We start from the raw sequence: 20,541 nt of genomic DNA on the forward strand, positions 1-20,541 counted from the left end.
GGTACGTTCCGACGCGTCCTCTTCCCGTGCCGCGTTGACGTCATTCCGCTTCCGGCGCCTGGCGCAGCTCTGCCATGGCCTCCGGGGAAGCGAGTGGACTGTGTACTAGGTCTCCGCGGGAGCCAGAGCCGCGCACCCCGCGACAAGACAAGTATTCGGTGCTTTTGCCCACCTACAACGAGCGCGAGAACCTACCGCTCATTGTGTGGCTGCTGGTGAAGAGCTTCTCCGAGAGGTAGCGCGCCCGGCCGCCCTCCTAGAGGAATGAGATGAGCTGGCTTTCCCGGCCTGGGTGTCGGCAGTTGGCTGCGAGAGGCGGCCCCCTGCCTGGCTTCTCTTCTGTCTCCCGCTGGATGCCTTGGGGAGGAAGTCACCCTACGAGGAAGGAGGCGGATACTTCCCGGGTTCTCTCTGTGTCTCGGGTTCTTATCTCTGCCCTTGGGTTTTGTGACACACTCCTTTATTATACACTCCCTTATACTCCTCACCCCGCTTTTTTCTTAGAAGGGTTGGCCCCCTTTTATTTGTTTTATTTTATATTTGGCATGCGCCCGCAGCATATGGGATCTTAGTTCCCGGACCAGGGATCGAACCCATGTCCCCTGCGTTGGGAGCTCAGAATCTTAACCACCGGACCGCCAGGGAAGTCCCTAGCCACCCTTTTAATTACTGCGAGGCCGAAAGCCTGACCTCACTCCTCCCTCTATCTAGGTGGTTAGGATCTGCGGCAGGAGCCAGGACTCTCAGTGAGGCCGCTCACTCCCGCCCGGGTGCTGAGGGCTTATGTAAGAATGAGGTTTGGGCTCTGTGGGTTAGGGAGCTGCTGCTGGGCTGGACATCCTTTCTGGAGAGGGTAGAAGGGCAGATTCGCTGCTGGTTGTTTGATGTGATTGTTAGAAACAGAGATTTTGGAGTTGAATTTGAAAGAGTTATACAGTTTTTTTTAAACTTCAGAAAATCGTGGTATCAGTACGAAGTAACTTGTTTTACGGTTGCACCAATGGGATCATGTGTAAATCTTTGAAGATCTTTCCGTATCAGCACATACAAACTTCGCAAATTATTGTGAAAATTGGGTAATATCATATGGCTGTGTTCTAATTTTTCTAACCGGGTCATATCAATGAACACGGCTTATTTCCAGAGTTTTTCTGTTTTTCTCTTTTGACTTTAACTTTACAAATGAGAATAGGGACTTTGTGCACAACGTATTTTTTTTTTTTTTTTTTTTTTTTTTTGCGGTACGCGGGCCTCTCGCTGTTGTGGCCCCTCCCGTTGCGGAGCACAGGCTCCGGACGCGCAGGCTCAGTGGCCATGGCTCACGGGCCCAGCCGCTCCGCGGCATGTGGGATCTTCCCAGACCAGGGAACGAACCTGTGTCCCCTGCATCGGCAGGCGGACTCTCAACCACTGCGCCACCAGGGAAGCCCTGCACAACGTATTTAACAGCATTGAGAAAAGTGCTTGACACGTAAGAAGTGCTCCTTACACATTCTTACTTTTACTAGTATACCGTGGATAAAGTCTTTGTGGCGTAATTGCTGAGTCGACAGAGATGTGCTTAGATTGATACTTAATGATAAATTGCTCTCAAAAAAGATAGTACCGGCTTAGGACTCTCCAACATTCATCAGAGAGGGCCTGTTTCCCCACCAACCAGCCAGTTTTATTAAACCTACATTGTTGGAAATGTTAAGTGGTGAAAGATACTGCTGTTTTGATTATAATTCTTTGAATGAAGTAACTATCCTCACATTCACGGCTTTTCAAAGTTTTTTTATCCATAGCTTTTAACCCTTTTTTCTTTAAGTTATATTTTGATTTCTCAAGCTCTTTCCAGATGAGAGAAATTGTCATGTAGCTGATCTTGTTGAAGCTTGTCTTCTGATTATACGATATTTTTTGCTCTATTCTTTAATTTTTTTATGTAGTGCAGTTTATCTTTCAGTAGTTTCTGGGTGGATTTTTTTAAATCAAAATGAAGTTTAATGGCGGAAACAGCTATTTTTCTTTTCAGAAGGCAGTCAAGTAATCTAAAGTTTTCTCAGCTTGATTCCTTTAACTACCTCACCCTCAGGTGGTGTGGGTGCTTTGAAGTGGAGAGGTCAGTAATTTTGCTTATGAATGACTCCATTTGTTTATGAAGTATATCTCTTTCAGAACAACAACTAGAATTAACATCTTAACTTTTTTTTTAAGTGTTTATTGAATGTGTTACAATATTGCTTCTGTTTCATGTTTTGGTTTTTTTTGGCCACGAGGCATGTGGGATCCTAGCTCCCTGACCAGGAATGGAACCTGCACCCCCTGCACTGGAAGGCAAAGTCCTAACCAGTCCACCAGGGAAGTCCAACATCTTAACTTTTTCTGTCTTTACGAGCCAAATTTAATGCACTGTTGGAAACTGAAGTCATCTTATCTACTCTTAGAAGATAGGATGGGTTTTGCTTTCTTCCAAGTTTGCTGGGGCCGACTTTTTTAAGCTTTTAACAATAGAATGTGTTTTCTGGTTGATTTCCTCGCATTTGTTTCTTCAAGCAGGACCAGAGGAAGCAGAATGTTGCGTTTCGGGGGTTTGTCTGTATCTCCTTTTCTTTCCCCTTAAGTTTCCCAATAAAGTTAACAAAAAGAATGTTTTCTTTAAAGGGAGGTGGGGAGAGATGTGATGGTGATCACAGGTACATCCAAGTATTGTGCTAGCTTGTTTTTAGAATAAAAACTGTCACATGAAGTTAATGGGAACAACGAAAAGATGTTAATTTTGAAGCACTGACATCTTTTGTCATTCTATGCTCTTTTGGTTTTGGGGGGGTTTTGGGGTTTTTTTTTTTTTGTTTTTTTTGATAGTGTGGGATAATGGGTATAACTGTTTGAAATAGTGATGTAAAAGACTGTCACCATTCTCAAGTGGGTTTTTTGAGGGTGAAATTAAATCAGATTTATTTATTCATGGATTAAATTAAAAAGAATAATCACCCAGAGCTACTCAGCTGACTTGATATCTTTAAATATATTTTTGAAATATTTTATGTAACTAAGACTTGATATTAAAGTTCCACAATTCCATTTCCCAAGTAGGTATAACATTTTATATGATATCCTATCGTATATAATATATATGATCACTATAATTTTTTTAACGGAAGAGTATGTTTTCTGTGAGAATTTTAACATCTCAGGACTGTATAGCATTTTCCAGCAACGTACGTAATTGGGAGGTGACATAGTAAATATTTGACATTTATGTCATTTGATAATTAAAGTTTTCCTTGGTGCTTAACATGGCAATAAATTTCCACTTATACTGGGGAGGAATTAGTGATTTTAAAATCATTTTTTCATTTGAGACTACTGTCTCCAAGCAGTAGTTTAAATTTTAAAAAATTAAAATTTTTTTATTTTAGTGGCTTCAACTATGAAATTATAATCATAGATGATGGAAGCCCAGATGGAACAAGGGATGTTGCTGAACAGTTGGAGAAGATCTATGGGTCAGACAAAATTGTAAGTCATTTTTCTATCATATCAGTTATGTTTATATTGGGGAAAGATGATGGATGAACAGTGCTTAAATTCAGTCTGTCTAGAAACTGAAAAAGTTAAAGAGCAACTTATACACTTGGGGTTTAGATGCATTTTCATTGTGCTTGAGATTTTACATGTCTTTGATATGTTGAGTCAGTGGTAGGTTTACAGCAAGATAGCCTTTGGATGAACTCTGTTTTTATGTCTGACTCTGCAGATCAGTTTCCTTGAAGGGCAGAATTAAAGCATGATACTGAAATGAGAAGGAATATTGGTAGAGCTAGGTTGCAGTTAGTAATGTGTCTTGTTCTTTAGCACTCCCTTTCTCTAGGTATTCTCATACTGTCAGTAGAGAATCCTGCCTACAGCTAGCTTGTAGCTGGGAAAGGTGACTGATTGTTTTCATGTGAAACATGATTTTCCAGAGAACTTGGCATTTTTATTTTTATCTGTAGAACAGTCTTGTGGAAGTATTTAAATTGACTTTCTGAGTCTTAAACTTTAGATATTCCCACTGTGCCTTAAAGCCTGTTGTTCTTCTACAGGAGTAACTTAGGCAGATGTAGAGTTCATTTTGTAATAGCTTTGTAATTTTTATTTTTGATCAGTGTTTTGGCTTTATAAACGTTGGAGCATACTTGTGAGATCACTTCAGCTAATTCTTGGGCCAAAAGCATACATTAAATCCAGGTTTAATTAGAAAACACATTCTAGGCTTTGGGTATTTTGTAATTTGTATAGACCAGAATTTCTCAATCTCAGCACTACTGACCTTGGGACCTGATAGGTCTTTGCTGTGAGGGACTGTCGTGTATGTTGTAGGATGTTAGGATCATCCCTGGACTCTACCCACGAGATGCAGCAGCAGCCCCCCTCCTCAGTGTGGCAACCAAAAATACCTCTGGATAACATCAAGTGTCCCTCCCTTTGTGGGCAGAATTGTCCCTCTTCCCAACAGAGAACGATTGGCATAGGAATAAAGAAGTCTCTTGGAATAGCCAGGACCTGGAAGCAACCTAAATGTCAATCAACAAAGGAATGGATAAAGAAGATGTGGTACATATATATACAATGGAATATTACTCAGCCATAAAAAGGAACGAAGAAGTCTCTTGGAGAATCTTTATTGATATTTGCATTTCAAGAAATGGCAATTAAGCATCATAAAGAATAGGCTTGGGCTTCCCTGGTGGCGCAGTGGTTGAGAATCTGCCTGCCAATGCAGGGGACACAGGTTCGAGCCCTTGTCTGGGAAGATCCCACGTGCCGCGGAGCAACTAGGCCCATGAGCCACAATTACTGAGACTGCGTGTCTGGAGCCTGTGCTCCGCAACAAGAGAGGCCGCGATAGTGAGAGGCCCACGCACCGCGATGAAGAGTGGCCCCCACTTGCTGCAACTAGAGAAAGCCCTCGCACAGAAACGAAGACCCAACATAGCCATAAATACATACATACATACATACGTAAATAAAATTAAAAAAAAAAAAAGAATAGGCTCTGGGTCCAGATATTCTTGATTAGTCCCAATAATGAAATAATTTCTGTGCAGTTGCAGGAGATCTTAGTTGGTGAGAAGCATTTAAAGAAATGTGTTACTCTTATATACATGGTAAATCTATCCTGTACTAGAGGTTCTTTCCATCTCACAGACAAGCAATTCACAGAACTAGCACACCTCAGTCCTCTCTGAATGTCTCCAGATGTACAAGTGTACAGAGGAGATAAAAACTGAGATTTTCATCCTTCTAGCAGTGACTTCCGATAATGCTAGGTTCATATTTTTGGCCAACAGTTCCTCAGTTTTTATTAAGTTCTGGGCCAGGGCTGATTCACATAATGTATAGAATACTTTCATTATGTACTTCCATTTAATCTGGGAACATCAACCTAACAGTGTTTTGAATACTTTTGTCATAGAACCTCAGCCTTGAGGTGTGATTGATTGATCTTAAGGAATGCCTGATGAATTGATCTCAAATTCTAAAACAACATGGTCTTCAAAGGGTTCCACTTTTCCCATCATCCAATAAAATGTAAAATAATGAGGAAAAAATAGCATTTACTATCGTGATTTCCGTGTGGTACCAGGGAAATTCCCTATTCATTCATTATTTTATCACTTTTAGGTCATTTAAACTAGAAAATTACGTGTGTGCACGTGCGCACGTGCCAATAACAAGCTATGCCAGGGAGGGCACTTGCTTGCTTTTTAGGTGACATATATATATTTAGTTGGGGGAAAAATTAGGAACCACCTTACAATACCTCAGATAAAATATTCACAGATGCTTTGTTAGCCTTTCAAACTGGCTGAAATGAATATTTTAGAAAAAAAGCTAAAGAAAAAAAAAATTTAACTCTTGAGGTGAGGAAACAGACTAGAGATTAAGTGACTTTCCAAGGGTACATAGGTAATTAATAAATGGCAGGAGTGGGACCGTAGAAGAATTGGAGGCACATATTCTGAACTGTTAACAGTGATCACAGGGCGGGGAGGTATGAGATTTGGAGGGCTTCTATTATGTTTGATGTACATGGCTTGTTTCATCCCCCAACTTGAGATCAGGTAGACTCATCTATATTTTGTCATTATTTATAGTTTAGTATTTTTAAAAATTGTTTTGATAATGAAGTGTAACACACATTCATTACTTTTTAAATGTCAAGCTTGAGATTGAGAGATCTGACTACTTAAAAATATTTGGTTCATCCCCAAATACCAAAATATTTTCTCTGACAAAGAGATCAGTATCCTAATCAAATGTACAGAAATAAATATTCATAAAAACAAGAACTACAGGGCTTCCCTGGTGGTGCAGTGGTTGAGAGTCCGCCTGCCGATGCAAAAAAAAAAAAGAACTACAGATGGTCAAAAGTGAAAAAAATATGAGCCTCACTGTTAAGAATTGCGAAATAGAGTACGATTAGCCTTTTCTTAGCTGCAGATTTATTTTTATTCTTTCTCCCAACCCGTTTCCGAGAGTACGGTAAAACAGATCCACTCAAATGGTGTTGATCCTAGTGGAAATTGATATAGTTTTCTGAAGTGTCACCAAGATTTTCTACGATAAAGATTTTTACAAAGTAAGTTTTTTGTCAAACAGATCATAGTGTCGTATGGTATTTTCTAAGCAGTTGTGGTAAGCATTCTTCAGGGTATGTGCCCTGTACCCTTACACGCACTTCCTGTGAATTCACAGCTTCTTCTGATGACGGCTGGGTGAAGTGAGCTCTGTGTGCCCATTGCTGCCCCGGGGTCACACAGCAAATTAGCAGGGGGGTTCCATAGTCATCTACTAAGCCATCCTGCCTCGTGTAAGAAAAAGCAATCATACTGATGTGAGGAGGGAAAAAAAAAGGAGAGGGGTGGAATTAGCAGTCTGAAAGTAAAGCACAGGAGATGAAACAATTTGAACTTTTTATTACATAAGAAGTAAACAAGTATATTCTTTTTTTTTTTTTTTTTTTTGGAGGCACAAACCCACGTCCCACATCAGCAGGCGGACCCTCAACCACTGCGCCACCAGGGAAGCCCAAGTATATTCTTGTCAAATGTAAATATTACCAGTAAAACTGAATTGGCCTCTGATGAGCATTTCTTGATCTGCATCCCAGTCCCTTCTCCAGGGGGAGACCCCGGCCCACATTTTGGTATATGTTACCCCAGACCTTTTTGTGCACGTGTGTGTGTGTCTACGTCTATAGAACCAGGTAATGTGGTTTTATATGTGTGTTTTTGTTTTTGAACAGAAATGCGGTCTTCCTGTGTCATTCTGTTTTTTTTTTTTGCGGTACGCGGGCCTCTCACTGTTGTGGCCTCTCCCGTTGTGGAGCACAGGCTCCAGACGCTCAGGCTCAACGGCCATGGCTCACGGGCCCTAGCTGCTCCGCGGCATGTGGGATCTTCCCGGACCGGGGCACGAACCCGTGTCACCTGCATCGGCAGGCGGACTCTCAACCACCGCGCCACCAGGGAAGCCCTCTGTTACTCTTTAATTATACCTTGGTCATCTTTTGTCACCAGATTACCTCATTCTTTTAACTGCTCCATGGTACCCTATCTATGTAACGTGGTTTGTATTTTATATAAACTTTTGAACGTTCTGAAAATTATAAATAACAAAATTATCCTTTGTTTGAAAAAAAGATTTTTAGCTAAAACATACGGTTATAGAAAATCTAAGATGAACTTTAAAGGATATGCTTTTTCAGGGCAAATACCAGATGAGGTCAGTATTTTGTCAGTAACAGTCAAGCACAAAATCAAAACCTGACATGTCTGGTTTGATTTTGTTCAGTGAATAGTAATTATTATAGATGATTGATTGAATGTCTAGTTCTCCTCTATATAAAAACTCATGGGGTAGGAATGTATTTTGTCATCTTTGTTCCTCACCTAGACCTATAGCAGCTTGCATGTAGTTTTTAAAAAAAAGAGAAAATCTATCCTGCTTAAATTAAACTGCAAATACTTTGGAGATTGCAGTCTGAGGCAACCTGCTTACCCACTGGCAAGTGCCGGGGGGCAGGGGAGGGGGGAGGATAAGAAATGCTCAGTAGTTAGTCTACTTGAGCCCCCTACCTCAGAAACCTAGCGCCAAAACCTTGGCATTCTACTTTTCCAGAAATTTAGAGAAAAAAGGAAATAACAACTAAGTCAGTGTTTATATATGAAGCAAGAAGTGTAGAAAGACTAATTGACAAACTGTAAGGAGAAAGAATTTAATCTTAGGAATATAACCTGAAATCATGTCATTGGACCAATAGAGAATAAGATGAGGTCATCCAAGCATGGAGTCAAGATAAGTGGATGGAGTATCAACATTTAAAATCACAAAGGGAATTGAGAAAACAAGCATGGCTATCAGATATTCCAAAAAGGTATAGAATAAGTGAGTTAAATACTCAGTTTTCCTAGGAAGGAATCAATAGATATTGCTTAAAATGATAAATCAAGTAATAGACATAAAAAAATGTTTTTTTTGGTGGATAGCTCTGGGGTGCGGCAGGGGGCGGAGTTTAAGATTTGGTCTGTGGGGTTTGAGTGAAAGAATGTTACTTTTCCGTGAAAGCTATTAAATTATTTGATTTGTTACTAAATGCTTTTTTTACTTTGGCAAAAAATGTTAAGCATATTCTGCTTTAAGGTCTAATAAATGCAGCTGTATTTCTGTTAAAATGAGTGAGCACTTATTAAAAAAGTTTTTATTAGTCAGATTTTCGATTATTTGTGTTAAAATGCCATTTCTTATTCTTACAGCTTCTAAGACCACGGGAGCAGAAATTGGGACTAGGTAAGTAGAACCTCTCACCCCTCATGCCTGCTCCTTGCCTTGGTAAGATTATCCAGTGTGTATTTCCCCAGTATGGAACAGGGCCAAAATACAGTCACCTCCTGTGATGGTTTTTAATGATCTTAATGATATTCAGATGGTTTAACTTGAATTGCCTGTATGAGGCAAAGCCCACTTAGGAAAACAGAAACCACTGTAATTCTTTCAATATAGGGAATTTAATACAGAGAATCTAGTTACACAGGTGAAGGAATTGCTGAGAAGCCAAATGGAACAGTGGGGCTACTCAGAGATTAGTAGCAGCTGGAGCTCACTACCGCTCCTGGGCTGGAGCAACAATGGAGGAGATGGTGTTTTTAGAGCCGGGAACCCGGGCTGCCCAGAGGAGCTAGAATGGTGGAGTCAGGGATGCTTGGCAGAAGTGGGAGCCATGGATGGAATCTGGTCCATGCTGGGAGGCAGAGTAAAGGGGAGGACACTTGGACTTTTCCCCTTCTCCTTGAGATCTTCCTTCTTCCTGTGCCTCCCAAAGCTGCTTGGAAACCAGTTGACAAGAAAACAAATATAGTATCCTGCACTATAGAACAGAGAAGGGATCTAAGGGCAAACATTTAGACCAGCACACTCCCTTAGCTGTAAGTCTTTTGAACAGTTCTTGAAGTTACAAGTTTTTAAAAGGTGTTTATTTTTTTAAAAGGAAGCTTTTCCAGCTTTAAAATGTAAGGGGTTATAGAAAAGCTCAGATGAGGTCAGTCATTCTAAGATGAAAATCTTGAATGCCTTTATTTCTATTGTTGGTCACAGCTGCTTTATGTTGAAAAGTGGTATAATTTTACTGAAAAATTGGGGGAGCATGGAGGAAGCACAGTTCTTGAGAATTGAGTATCTGCTGTCCTGAAGACCCTCAGTTTCATGGCATGATCAAATGTTCTGAATATCTGAATCCAGAAGGTTCTTTGGGATTGAAATAATCTTGAAACTGCCATGAAAGCCACCAAGAATTACTAACCCGTCAGTGGAAATCCAGAAAGCTGTGGATAGTCATGTTTTTTAAAAATTAATTAATTAATCTGGTTGGCTCTTAGTTGCAGCAGGCGGGCTCCTTAGTTGTGGCTCACCAGCTCCTTAGTTGCGGTTTGCAGGCTCCTTCGTTGCAGCATGCGTGTGGTATCTAGTTCCCTGACCAGGGATCGTACCTGGGCCCCCTGTGTTGGGAGCGTGGAGTCTTAACCACTGCGCCACCAGGGAAGTCCCTGGATAATCACTTCTTAACAAAAGAAGTCAGAAGAGTTCTGCCTTTCTAATAAGATACTGTGGTGATTTGGGGCTAGAGAATGCAGGAATTCCCATATCCTGTCCCTGACCAGTCACCCTTACCTGCCAAGTCCCCGAGGAATATTTAAGCATGAGGGTGGCTAAGTAATTGCTAGTTGCACCTTTGGCACCAGATACAGGGCCCTAGTGTACCAGCCTTACAGTGTAGAAGACACTCACTGTGTAGCTTTTGTGGGACAGGGGTGATGGGCTGAGCAGAAGCAGAGAGACTGGTTAGGTAGGGATCCAGGCATCAGAAGATGGTGCCCGGGACTAAAGTGAAATTGGAGACGAAAGAATGAAATTGAGAGTTTTGTTTTTTTTTTAAGGGCTTCAAATGCTTGGCCTTTTTATTTATTTATTTTTGGTTGTGTTGGGTCTTCGTTTCTGTGCGAGGGCTTTCTCTAGTTGTGGCAAGCGGGGGCCACTCTTCATCGCAGTGCGCGGGCCTTTCACTATCGCGGCCTCTCTTGTTGCGGAGCACAGGCTCCAGACGCACAGTCTCAGTAGTTGTGGCTCACGGGCCTAGTTGCTCCGCGGCATGCTCTGCTTCCCAGACCAGGGCTCAAACCCGTGTCCCCTGCATTAACAGGTAGATTCTCAACCATTGCACCACCAGGGAAGCCCGAGAGATGTTTTTGATGGAGAATAACAAATAGGACGTTAGAGGACTAATGTATGCTTTTCAGAGGTGCTTAGCAATTTCTTCCCTGTTCAGATATATACCTAAGCATTTCTGGTGATTTCCTTTAATGGATATAAATATTTTCATTTTTAGGAACTGCATATATTCATGGGGTGAAGCATGCCACAGGAAACTACATAATCATCATGGATGCTGATCTCTCACACCATGTGAGTGGTATATTTCTTTAGAGGCTACTTATGATAGTCTTAGCCTGTTTTACTGACCTACTCTTTATTCTTTCTAAATTTCAGCCAAAATTTATTCCTGAATTCATTAGGTAGGTATTTCTAATATTTGAAAGAATTATTCAAATCATTTATCTTATATTGATTTTGTACTTATTTTCATTTTTCATTCATTAAAAATACTCATGGTATTTTAAGTTTGCTATCAAAAATGAAACCAAGGTATAGCTTTGAGACATGTAAATATTTAGTTACGTGACTAAATGATATCTTTTAGGAGCCCTGAGAGGAGTAATCAACAGATAATTCCTTTGTTACCTAATTCTTACAGACTACAGAAAAATATGAAAAGCAGCTTCCCTGTTAAATGGAATTAAGCCCTGCATCGTAAGAGTAGAACACTATGAATACCTGGGGTTTATTCCAGGAATGCCAAAATCAGGAATCGGTCAAAAAAATTCATTTATCACATTAACAAAGAAAGCAGCATGACTGGGGACTTCCCTGGTGGTCCAGTGGCTAAGACCCCACACTCCCAATGCAGGGGGCCCAGGTTGGATCCCTGGTCAGGGAACTAGATCCCACATGCATGCTGCAACTTAGCGTTTGCATGCCACAACTAAGGAGCCTACTGGCCGCAACTAAGGAGCCTGTGTGTTGCAACTAGGACCTGGCACAGCCAAATAAATATTTTTTAAAAAGAAAAGAAAAGAAGTGTGATTAAGTCTATAGATGGTAAAGCATATTTGGTAAAATTCACTAGCCATTGCTAATTAAAATTTTAATGTAGAAATAGAAGGAAACCATACTGAAGACAACCTGGTCCTAACACAAAGGTCTTTCTTTTTTTTTTTTTTTTTTTTTTTTTGGCCTCACTGCGTGGCTTGCAGGATCTTAGTTTCCCGACCAGGGATTTAGTCCAGGCCCTCAGCAGAGTCCTAAGCACTGGACCACCAAGGAATTTCCCCACAAAGGTCTTATTAAATGGTAAAATGTTGAGTCATTTCCAATAAACTCATTAATGATTATAGGCGTACCACCTATCATTAAACATGGAGATTTTAAGTAATGTTGTAACATAAGAGTTTAGTATATATTGGTAAAGGATACAAAATTACATTTATTTGCAGGTAATGTAACTATATTTTTAGAAAACCCAAGAGACCATGATACCTCTCAGAATAAGAATTTGCAAGCTGTTCTGAATGTAAGCTAAATACACAAAAACAGAATCAGATCAGGTCACTCACCTATTTAGAACACTTCCAGGAGTTCCTGTGAACACATGGGGAAAAATCCACACTCCTTTACTTGCCCCTCAAACCACCCGTGATGTGGCCCCTGCCTTGCATTCTGAACTCATCTTATGCCCCTCCCCCTTGCCTGAAGTGCTCTTTCACTGCTCCTAATGGCCAGCTACTCCTTGTTTGATCTCTGCATAAAAGTCACCTCAGAAATACCTTCTCTGCTTAGATCACCAATACACAAAAGCTCCTTTGACCTGATAAGGCAGTAGAACCAGTGGAGTAGAAAAGTCGTCCAAATGGCTAATAAACCTAAGAGAAGATATTCACCCTGGGATGTAGTCAGGGAAATGCAATTAAAATAACCGTGTGTTACTATTAGTTTTTCAAAATTAAAGACATATAGAACAATACATCCAGCACCAATAAGATGATAGAAAATGAACATGGATATTGCTGGAGGAAGTATGAGTTACTACAGCCTTTTTGGAAAGTAATTTCTGGTGATATCTGTTAGAATTAAAAATACTCATAAGCATTGCTTTAGCAATTCTGTTGAAAGCTCAACAGCTTTTTCTAATTGCCAGCTAATTTATTTTTTTCTGCAGGAAGCAAAAGGAGGGTAATTTTGACATTGTCTCTGGAACTCGCTACAAAGGAAATGGAGGTGTATATGGCTGGGATTTGAAAAGGAAAATAATCAGGTATATATGTATGTGCTCATGATTTCTCTATTTTTTTTTTAGTGTAACTACTAGAAATATGTTTTTAACAGGTATTTGGATTAAATTACCATGCTGCCTTGGAGTTTGTGGGATCAGATTGTAACTTCCAGAAAGTATTCCCAGATAGCTTCTTACCCACAGTTTTTCCTGTGTTAGAGTATTGTATTTTGGATGGTTTTCACTTGGGAAAAATTTGCATAAACCTTTGAACCTTTCGTAGAAATGGTTTAATTCAGCACAGTTTGTTCTGCTGGACCTTCAGCTTTGATTTAAGTGAACAATTCATCTATATTTTTGGACTAAATATGTAATTTTTTCCATATATATTTTTCAATAATTTAAGACACTTCATGATTTCAGCTTTTACTAAGCAGCATAAAGTAGTGAGGCTTTGGAGGCAGACCTGGGTTAAAATCCTGATTGTGTCTTTTAATTACTTGTGTCCCCTTGCATTTTACCTTTTCTAGGCTTTACTTTCCTCATGATAAGATGGAAATAAAACAAACTTTCAGTTTTCTATTACAGTGTAACAAACCATCCCAAAACTGAGTGACTTACAGCAACAATTTATTGTTTCTCACAGTTCTGTGGTTTGGCTACTGGTTCCTCTGCTGACTTCACCTGGGCTCACTCATGCAGTTTCCTTCAGCTGGAGGCTCCAAGATGGCCTTATTCATATGTTTGGCAGTTGGTACTGGTTGTTGGCTGGGCCATCTCAGTTCTCCTGCATGTGGCCGCTTACCTGGGAAGCTAGATCAGCTTCTTTACATGACATCCTAAGGGCAGCACCCAAAAGTACCAAGGCTGCAACTGCAAGGACTCTTGAGTCCTAAGCTCTGGGGCTAACACCAAATTAATTTTTGGTCAAAGCAAGCCCATAATCAAGGGGTGGGGAAATAGAATCCACCTCTTGATGGGAAGACCCACAAAGAATTTTTGACCATATTTAATCTATGGCACCTAGGTTGTTGGGAAGATGTGTTTCTATCTCTAAAGGATCTATATAGCTTATTGCTTTTTGTGTAACAACATAACTTTATATAAATTCTTACTGATAGTATTTTTTATCACCCACTTCATTCCTATTGAAGGTTCTGTTAGGTTAATGTCACTTTTGCCTCTTAACTCTTAAACCTTGGGCAAGTATTTCAAACATGTAAGAGCCTCAGTCTCCAGTGAAATGAAGGGTTCGGATAGCTCAGTGGTTTTCAATCCTCCTGAGCATTGAAGTCATGTAGAGGGAAAATTATACACAACTGCTCCCTGTCTGTCCTCCCTTTCTTGTGCACACACATACTGCAGACCATCTGAGTGGCTCTCCAGAGGTGGTGCAAGAGCACCAGTATTTTTCACAGGCTCCCAGATGATTCTGTTGTGCAGCCAGGGTTGAGAGCAACAAATCAGTGATCTCTCAGGCCTCTCTGAATTGTTCATTAAAGCTACTATTTAAAATCAGGGAGTCCCAGTCAGAGACAATTTACAACGTTTAGTTGGATCATTTAGTTGTTTTGAGTTGTATCTGTCATTAGTTGTTAATGTCTGCACTGACTTTATAGTATAAACTCCTGAGAAAGAGTCTGTATCACTTGCTCAGGGTCTCATTTGTATGGTCCAGAACCAGAATTGAACCCAAGTCTGTCTGACTCTTGCTGCATTTTAATTAAAAGACCCCAATTTTAAAATGCATTACCTTAAATAAATGTACAAATATATACATACAGACATGCGCACATACACATAAATACATATACACTCACATTCCTTTGATTACACCCATTTTGGTGGGTAAACTATGTCCTGGAATTTTTTGGTAGCTATTTGAAGGAAAATGTTTCTGTTAGCCATTATGCCAGCTATATCCCTAACCATGTTATTTATATGAAATAGACACTCCTGGGACTTCCCTGGCAGTCTAGTGGTCAAGACTCCACACTTCCAATGCAGGGGGCTTGGGTTTAATCCCTGGTCTGGGAACTAAGATCCCACATGCTGTGGGGCATGAGGGAGTGGGGGGAGGAAGAAGGAAACACTCCTAAGGAGTGCCTTGATGGTTACCCTGGCTTTGCAGAGAAACTGTTTTCTCCAGGCTGCTTCCCCTGCTGCCCTCCGCACCCCCGCCAAAAAAAAAAACCACCTTTTTTCTGAATCTGAACACTCTAAAATAATCTGAGCCCACTAAAATATAGCTGCAGTACCAAAGTCATTTTTTCCAAGTGTACTTCACATCTTTTTGAAATGTTAATAATAGCTATTAGTAATAGATTACAGTTGATTGATACCTAGTTGTGTTTGAAGCACAGATCCTAAAGTCATTGTTATGGACTGAATGTTTCTGCTAGAATTCATGTGTTAAAGTACCTTGTGCAGGGAGTGTTGGTATTTGGAAGTGGGGTTTTGAGAAGGTAATTAGGTTTAGATGAGGTCCTGAGTGTGGGGCACTTTTGGTGGGATTAGTGCCCTTTCAAGAAGAAACCAAGAAAGCTTGGCCTTTCTCCTCCTACCCCCACCCTCAGCCCCTCTGCCCCCCTCCACTTGAGCACACAGCAAGAAGGTACCATGTGTAGGCTAGGAACAGGATCCTCACCAGGAACCAAGTCTGCAGCACCTTGATCTGGCACTTTTCAGCCTCCAGAACTGTGAGAATTGAATATCTGTTGTTTAAGCCACCCAGTCTATGGTATTTTGTTATAGAAGCCCAAGCAGACTAAGAAAGTCTCAGAATGGAACTTTTGGTCAATTTCCAGAGATTCCCCAAAACCAAAACCTTCTCCCACCTGCACACCTTTAAAAAAAAAAAAAGCCATTTTAATGCAAACTGACCTATTACCGAGTTGGAAACTGCCATCACTTGGTGATCTGAATCTGAAAAAGGAACTCCAGATCCCTGACAGATCACTTTTGTTGTCTTGACAGATGTTTGTAATTCTAAATCATGACTGTTGGCAAATATGCGAGTTGAGTTAAAAAATCTATTACCATTCCCACCTAGAGTTTGGAAGAATGAGTGTTTTATGGTCACTTCTACATGTCACATTCCAAGAATAAAAATCCCTATTTTCTGAAAAATGAGAACTACCAGATCTCCTTTCACTGATTTCTGTTTGTTCCATAGAATTAACATTTTTGTGAAATAGTGTTGCATTTATGAAGTCAGTGTAGCATTTTTAGCACTCTACACCTGGGTGTATTTCTTTTGTTTAGAAATTGTACTTTATAAAGAAAATCTTTTATTTGGCAGCCGTGGGGCCAATTTTATAACTCAGATCTTGCTGAGACCAGGAGCGTCTGATTTAACAGGAAGTTTCAGGTACAGTGAAAACCTGTGATTGTGTGTATTCTACTATTTACAATTTCTTGCCTAAATTTCTTGCTTTATAATGACTTAAAGAAATACTTTTCGTTTCTATCCCATTTTTGTTTTGGAACGCTAAAAAAGACAGACTGAAGTTGGTTAGGAGCTGCTAATGAAGCGTAAGCATCTTAAGGGAAAACATCGTACTTTTTAGAGAGTATGGACGACAGGTTCATGTGCTTGTTAACAGTGGTATCGCTGCTCAGCCCTTGAGGGGCCTGAGGTGACCATAGACTGCTCATTCAGGACGTTACTGAGATGGGCTTCAAAAGCAGTGCCTCTTCCAGTAATTTTCTGCAGCTTATAGCATTGTCCACAGAAAAGTTTAAAATCTTTAATATTTATATAGAGCTTTTTCAGTTTCCTTATTCTCCATGTTTTTTATTAAAAAAAAATTCTTGTTTAAATGGAGCGAAGCCTCCTGCTAGGTCCTTGGGGGTTTTTTATTTTTGTTTGTTTCTGGGGGTGTGTGTATTATCTCTGAAACTATAAAATTTCTGTTCATCTGCTTTAAGGCTGAGACCCATGCATTGGTTAATACTTTCTATTACTTGGCATTTGCTTCTATCCATTAAATAATGTTGATTCTTCCATACTTCATTAGAACACACAAACACACAAATTTAGGAGCTGGTTGTTGAAGGTTAACTAGTTCCATTAGTGCAACTGCAAGTCTGTTGGATAGCAGTTCAGAGATAGTAAGACAGAGTCAAAAGTGAAGAGAGGAGCCATCGCAAATTAGAGGTCAGATAATGAAAATGAAACCACTCTAGAATTAAAATGTAAATTATTTTGAAAGCACAATTTGGTGTATAAAAGATAGATAGGAACCCCATAAATACATCTCTTCAGTTCCACACTTCGAGGCAAATGAATAATGTGTTATAAAGATCTCTGATTTCCAGAGGAAAAAAAAAGATTGTAATTAAAAAAAAAAAAAGATACTGTGGTGGAGGAGACAGGGTTGGCAATGAAGAGAAATAAACCTTACAAAGTGACTCTTACGGGAATAAAGTGACTCTTACAGGGAAAGAATTCGTAGCCTAATCCTAGTTTTAAAGGTACTGCTGAAACGCTATTCCATTATCCCACCATCATAGTTCTTCCCATAATCCCAGACCTCCCTCCCCTACTTAACATCATTTGACACATATCTTTAGTTTCTACTGCTAAAATCCCAAAACATGAAAAGGTGCCTGAAACACAGTAGGTTCCTCAATAAACATTTGTTATTGAATGATTATTACGACCATCAGAATCTCCTTTCTTCACATTTATTCCAGACTTACCCTTTTGAGTTCTGATGGAGACTGTGTGGGTAAAGGAGTACATACCACTAATCCCCCTCAGGTCCCTCTAAGGACTGTGCTTTAGCCGCATAGCCACCTAAAAGCTTGAAAAACAAAAGGTGGGGTAACCTGAAAGGAAGCCTGAGAAAATACGTGAGTTCCAGGTATAAAGCCCTCTGGCATTATAGATCCAGGTGGCTTTAACTACCAAGAGAACAAAGTTACGGCCTCACCTAGCTTTCTCCGAAACAAAAACAGCAAGAAGAAAGAGGTAGCAGTTGCTGCCTTTCTACTCACTGAGGCTCAGGGTTTTTTTGTTTTTTAACCTCAGTGACTCTGAAAATAGGGAGCTCCTGAAGAACGTGACTGAGTTCACCCATAGGACTTCCCAGCTCCCGTCTTTCTTTGTAAATCTGATGAGCTCTGCCCTTGGCCTGCAGTCCATCTAAAGTTAGGGTGTGCATTCGCCCAGTTTAAGTGTCTAACTGTGACCTCAGTTGCTGATATCTGATTCCCACCAGGATTGCCTCATCCTGTGATCCCTACTTCCTGTCTTAACCTAGCTTAACCAAGCTCATCCTAGAGGGACTTAGTTTATCTCAGGAATTTATTTAGATCTCAGGAAATAGGAACGTCATAGACATTTATGAGGAAATGCCTGTTAACTACTTCTTTCTTGTTACCTAGTTTATATTATTGCTTCATCATCTGTCAACTCTGTTGTTCCAGTATTTGAAACAGTTTCTCCCCTTTCAGCTTTAAAAATAAATTAAGAAAATAAAAACTACAAACGATGGGGGGGTTCTCCACAGGATTCACTTTATCACCATATTTTTATAATTTCTGATAGTGTGATAGGAAGATAATTCTCTAAAAGATACTAAGAATTCATTTTCAGAATCGTCCCAAATTATTTACCACATATTTTTATGGCCTTCCCAGTTCAGGACAAATGTATCATAATCATCAACTGTGAGAACTTTTCTATATACAAATGGCTGGTGAAAGTTTAAGGTTTTATAAATACCAGTGAACTTTTTGTAAGGTCAGGATACATGTAGGCATGTATGTTTATCCAGGTGTTCATATACATTTTAATTTCTTACAGGTTATACCGAAAAGAAGTTTTACAGAAATTAATAGAAAAATGTGTTTCTAAAGGCTACGTCTTCCAGATGGAGATGATTGTTCGGGCGAGACAGCTGAATTATACTGTTGGCGAGGTATGGTAAATGGTGTTATACCCCTCATAAAGAAACAATAGGCTTATACTCTTTACCATAAAAAGGTTAATTTTCATAAACTACTAAAAAATGTGGAAGGCTTCCAGCTGTCCACGCAAAAGGGTGAAATTAACATTTCTTTAAAATTAATATATTTGTCTTACCAAGATTTAAAGCCTAACAGAAGGCAGCATTCCCTTTTAAATAAATAAAAGTTACCGGTATCTTCTTTCTCCTTTCCCTTTCTTCTGACCACTCAGCATTATGGGATGAGTCTGCTGCTTTTCCCCTTGTCTCAGCCATCAGCCACCCTACTTAAAAATGAGTGGTGAATCCCTTTTGCCCGTTGCCTATGAGTAAATGAAAAGGGCAAGAATTGGGGGAGCAGAGGGGATTTGTAATATTTCCAGCCGGCTAGTAAGTTCTTAGGGAACACTCTCCTTGTTTAACAATAATATTCTTACTCAGAGCAAGAAAATAGCTAACTAGAATGTTACTACTGTTGTGGAAGTTATAAGATTTTTAACTTAGTGCTAAAACAGTGACAGCTAAATTTGATGGACTACTGAAAAAAATTAGGTGAAAGGCCATTTTACTTTGGGCATATAATTTTTCTTGGAAGCTTGAGTAAACCAACTTAATATTCAGGATCAATGCTTTTCAAAACAGTTGTAGCTTTGGCTGGATGACCTATTTTTAGATAGTAAAATGCATGTTTAATTTTGAAGACTTGGAGGTGTACACAGTTGCTGTAAGAATCCCATAATTCGGATTTACCTTGAAGGACTTGCTATCAGCGGACTAATCTTGTTTCTGTTGTATGAGTAATTGTTGTATGCCTGCTATGCTTGCTTTCTAATATTTTTGAAGACTCACTTAACATATATTTTTTTAACTAGGTTCCAATATCATTTGTGGATCGTGTTTATGGTGAATCCAAGTTGGGAGGAAATGAAATAGTCTCTTTCTTGAAAGGACTATTGACCCTCTTTGCTACTACATAAAAGAAAGTTATTCATTTATACTTAATCATGTTCATTTCAATTTAAACATAAAAGAAGCCTGGTTGCTGATTTTTATAAAATGTATTCTTAGAACATAAATCATAAGGTAAGGTAAATTTCATGCAAATCTTTTTTCCTGAGAAACTCCATTTTACATGTCAAATTAAATTAGAAAAATGAGCAGCGTTCTCAATTTTCGTTTACATTTTGCTGTACTAAGACCTATAAATAAATGTATATGAAATTTTTGCATAAAAATGCTTTCAAATGGCGTATGCAAATGCAGGATTTCTTACATGGGGAAGATTTTGAAATATTCTTTATAAAAACTGTGTTCAGGGGCTTCCCTGGTGGCGCAGTGGTTGAGAGTCCGCCTGTCGACGCTAGGGGACATGGGTTCGTGCCCTGGTCCGGGAAGATCCCACGAGCCGCGGAGCGGCTAGACCCGTGAGCCATGGCTGCTGAGCCTGCGTGTCCGGAGCCTGTGCTCCGCAATGGGAGAGGCCACAACAGTGAGAGGCCCGCGTACCGCAAAAAAAGCCAACCAAACAAACAAAAACTGTATTCATAGCTCTGGATTCATACCTAATACATGTCAGAAGTAAGAGGAGTGCTAATTATATTCATGAAATACACATATGATACATGGCTGTTTCTATATGAACTAAAAAAGAAATACACACCTCTGGCCCCCCCC

The 20,541-nt window shown here is 39.8% G+C and overlaps 1 protein-coding gene across 1 annotated transcript; it reads left to right on the top strand.

Moving 5' to 3' along the window:
• The first annotated feature begins 44 nt into the window (after positions 1 to 44).
• Positions 45 to 20,102, top strand: DPM1 (dolichyl-phosphate mannosyltransferase subunit 1, catalytic). Its single transcript, XM_024750306.1, has 9 exons — positions 45 to 235; positions 3,405 to 3,504; positions 8,787 to 8,820; positions 10,913 to 10,989; positions 11,074 to 11,099; positions 12,860 to 12,955; positions 16,215 to 16,283; positions 18,726 to 18,840; positions 19,740 to 20,102. Exons 1-9 carry the CDS (start codon positions 75 to 77, stop codon positions 19,842 to 19,844), a joined length of 783 nt encoding a protein of 260 aa, XP_024606074.1. The 5' UTR covers positions 45 to 74; the 3' UTR covers positions 19,845 to 20,102.
• The last annotated feature ends 439 nt before the right edge of the window (positions 20,103 to 20,541 follow it).

This window comes from Neophocaena asiaeorientalis, unplaced genomic scaffold (assembly GCF_003031525.2).
Source record: "Neophocaena asiaeorientalis asiaeorientalis breed wild unplaced genomic scaffold, Neophocaena_asiaeorientalis_V1.1 scaffold606, whole genome shotgun sequence".
In the NCBI taxonomy this organism is placed as follows: Eukaryota; Metazoa; Chordata; class Mammalia; order Artiodactyla; family Phocoenidae; genus Neophocaena; species Neophocaena asiaeorientalis.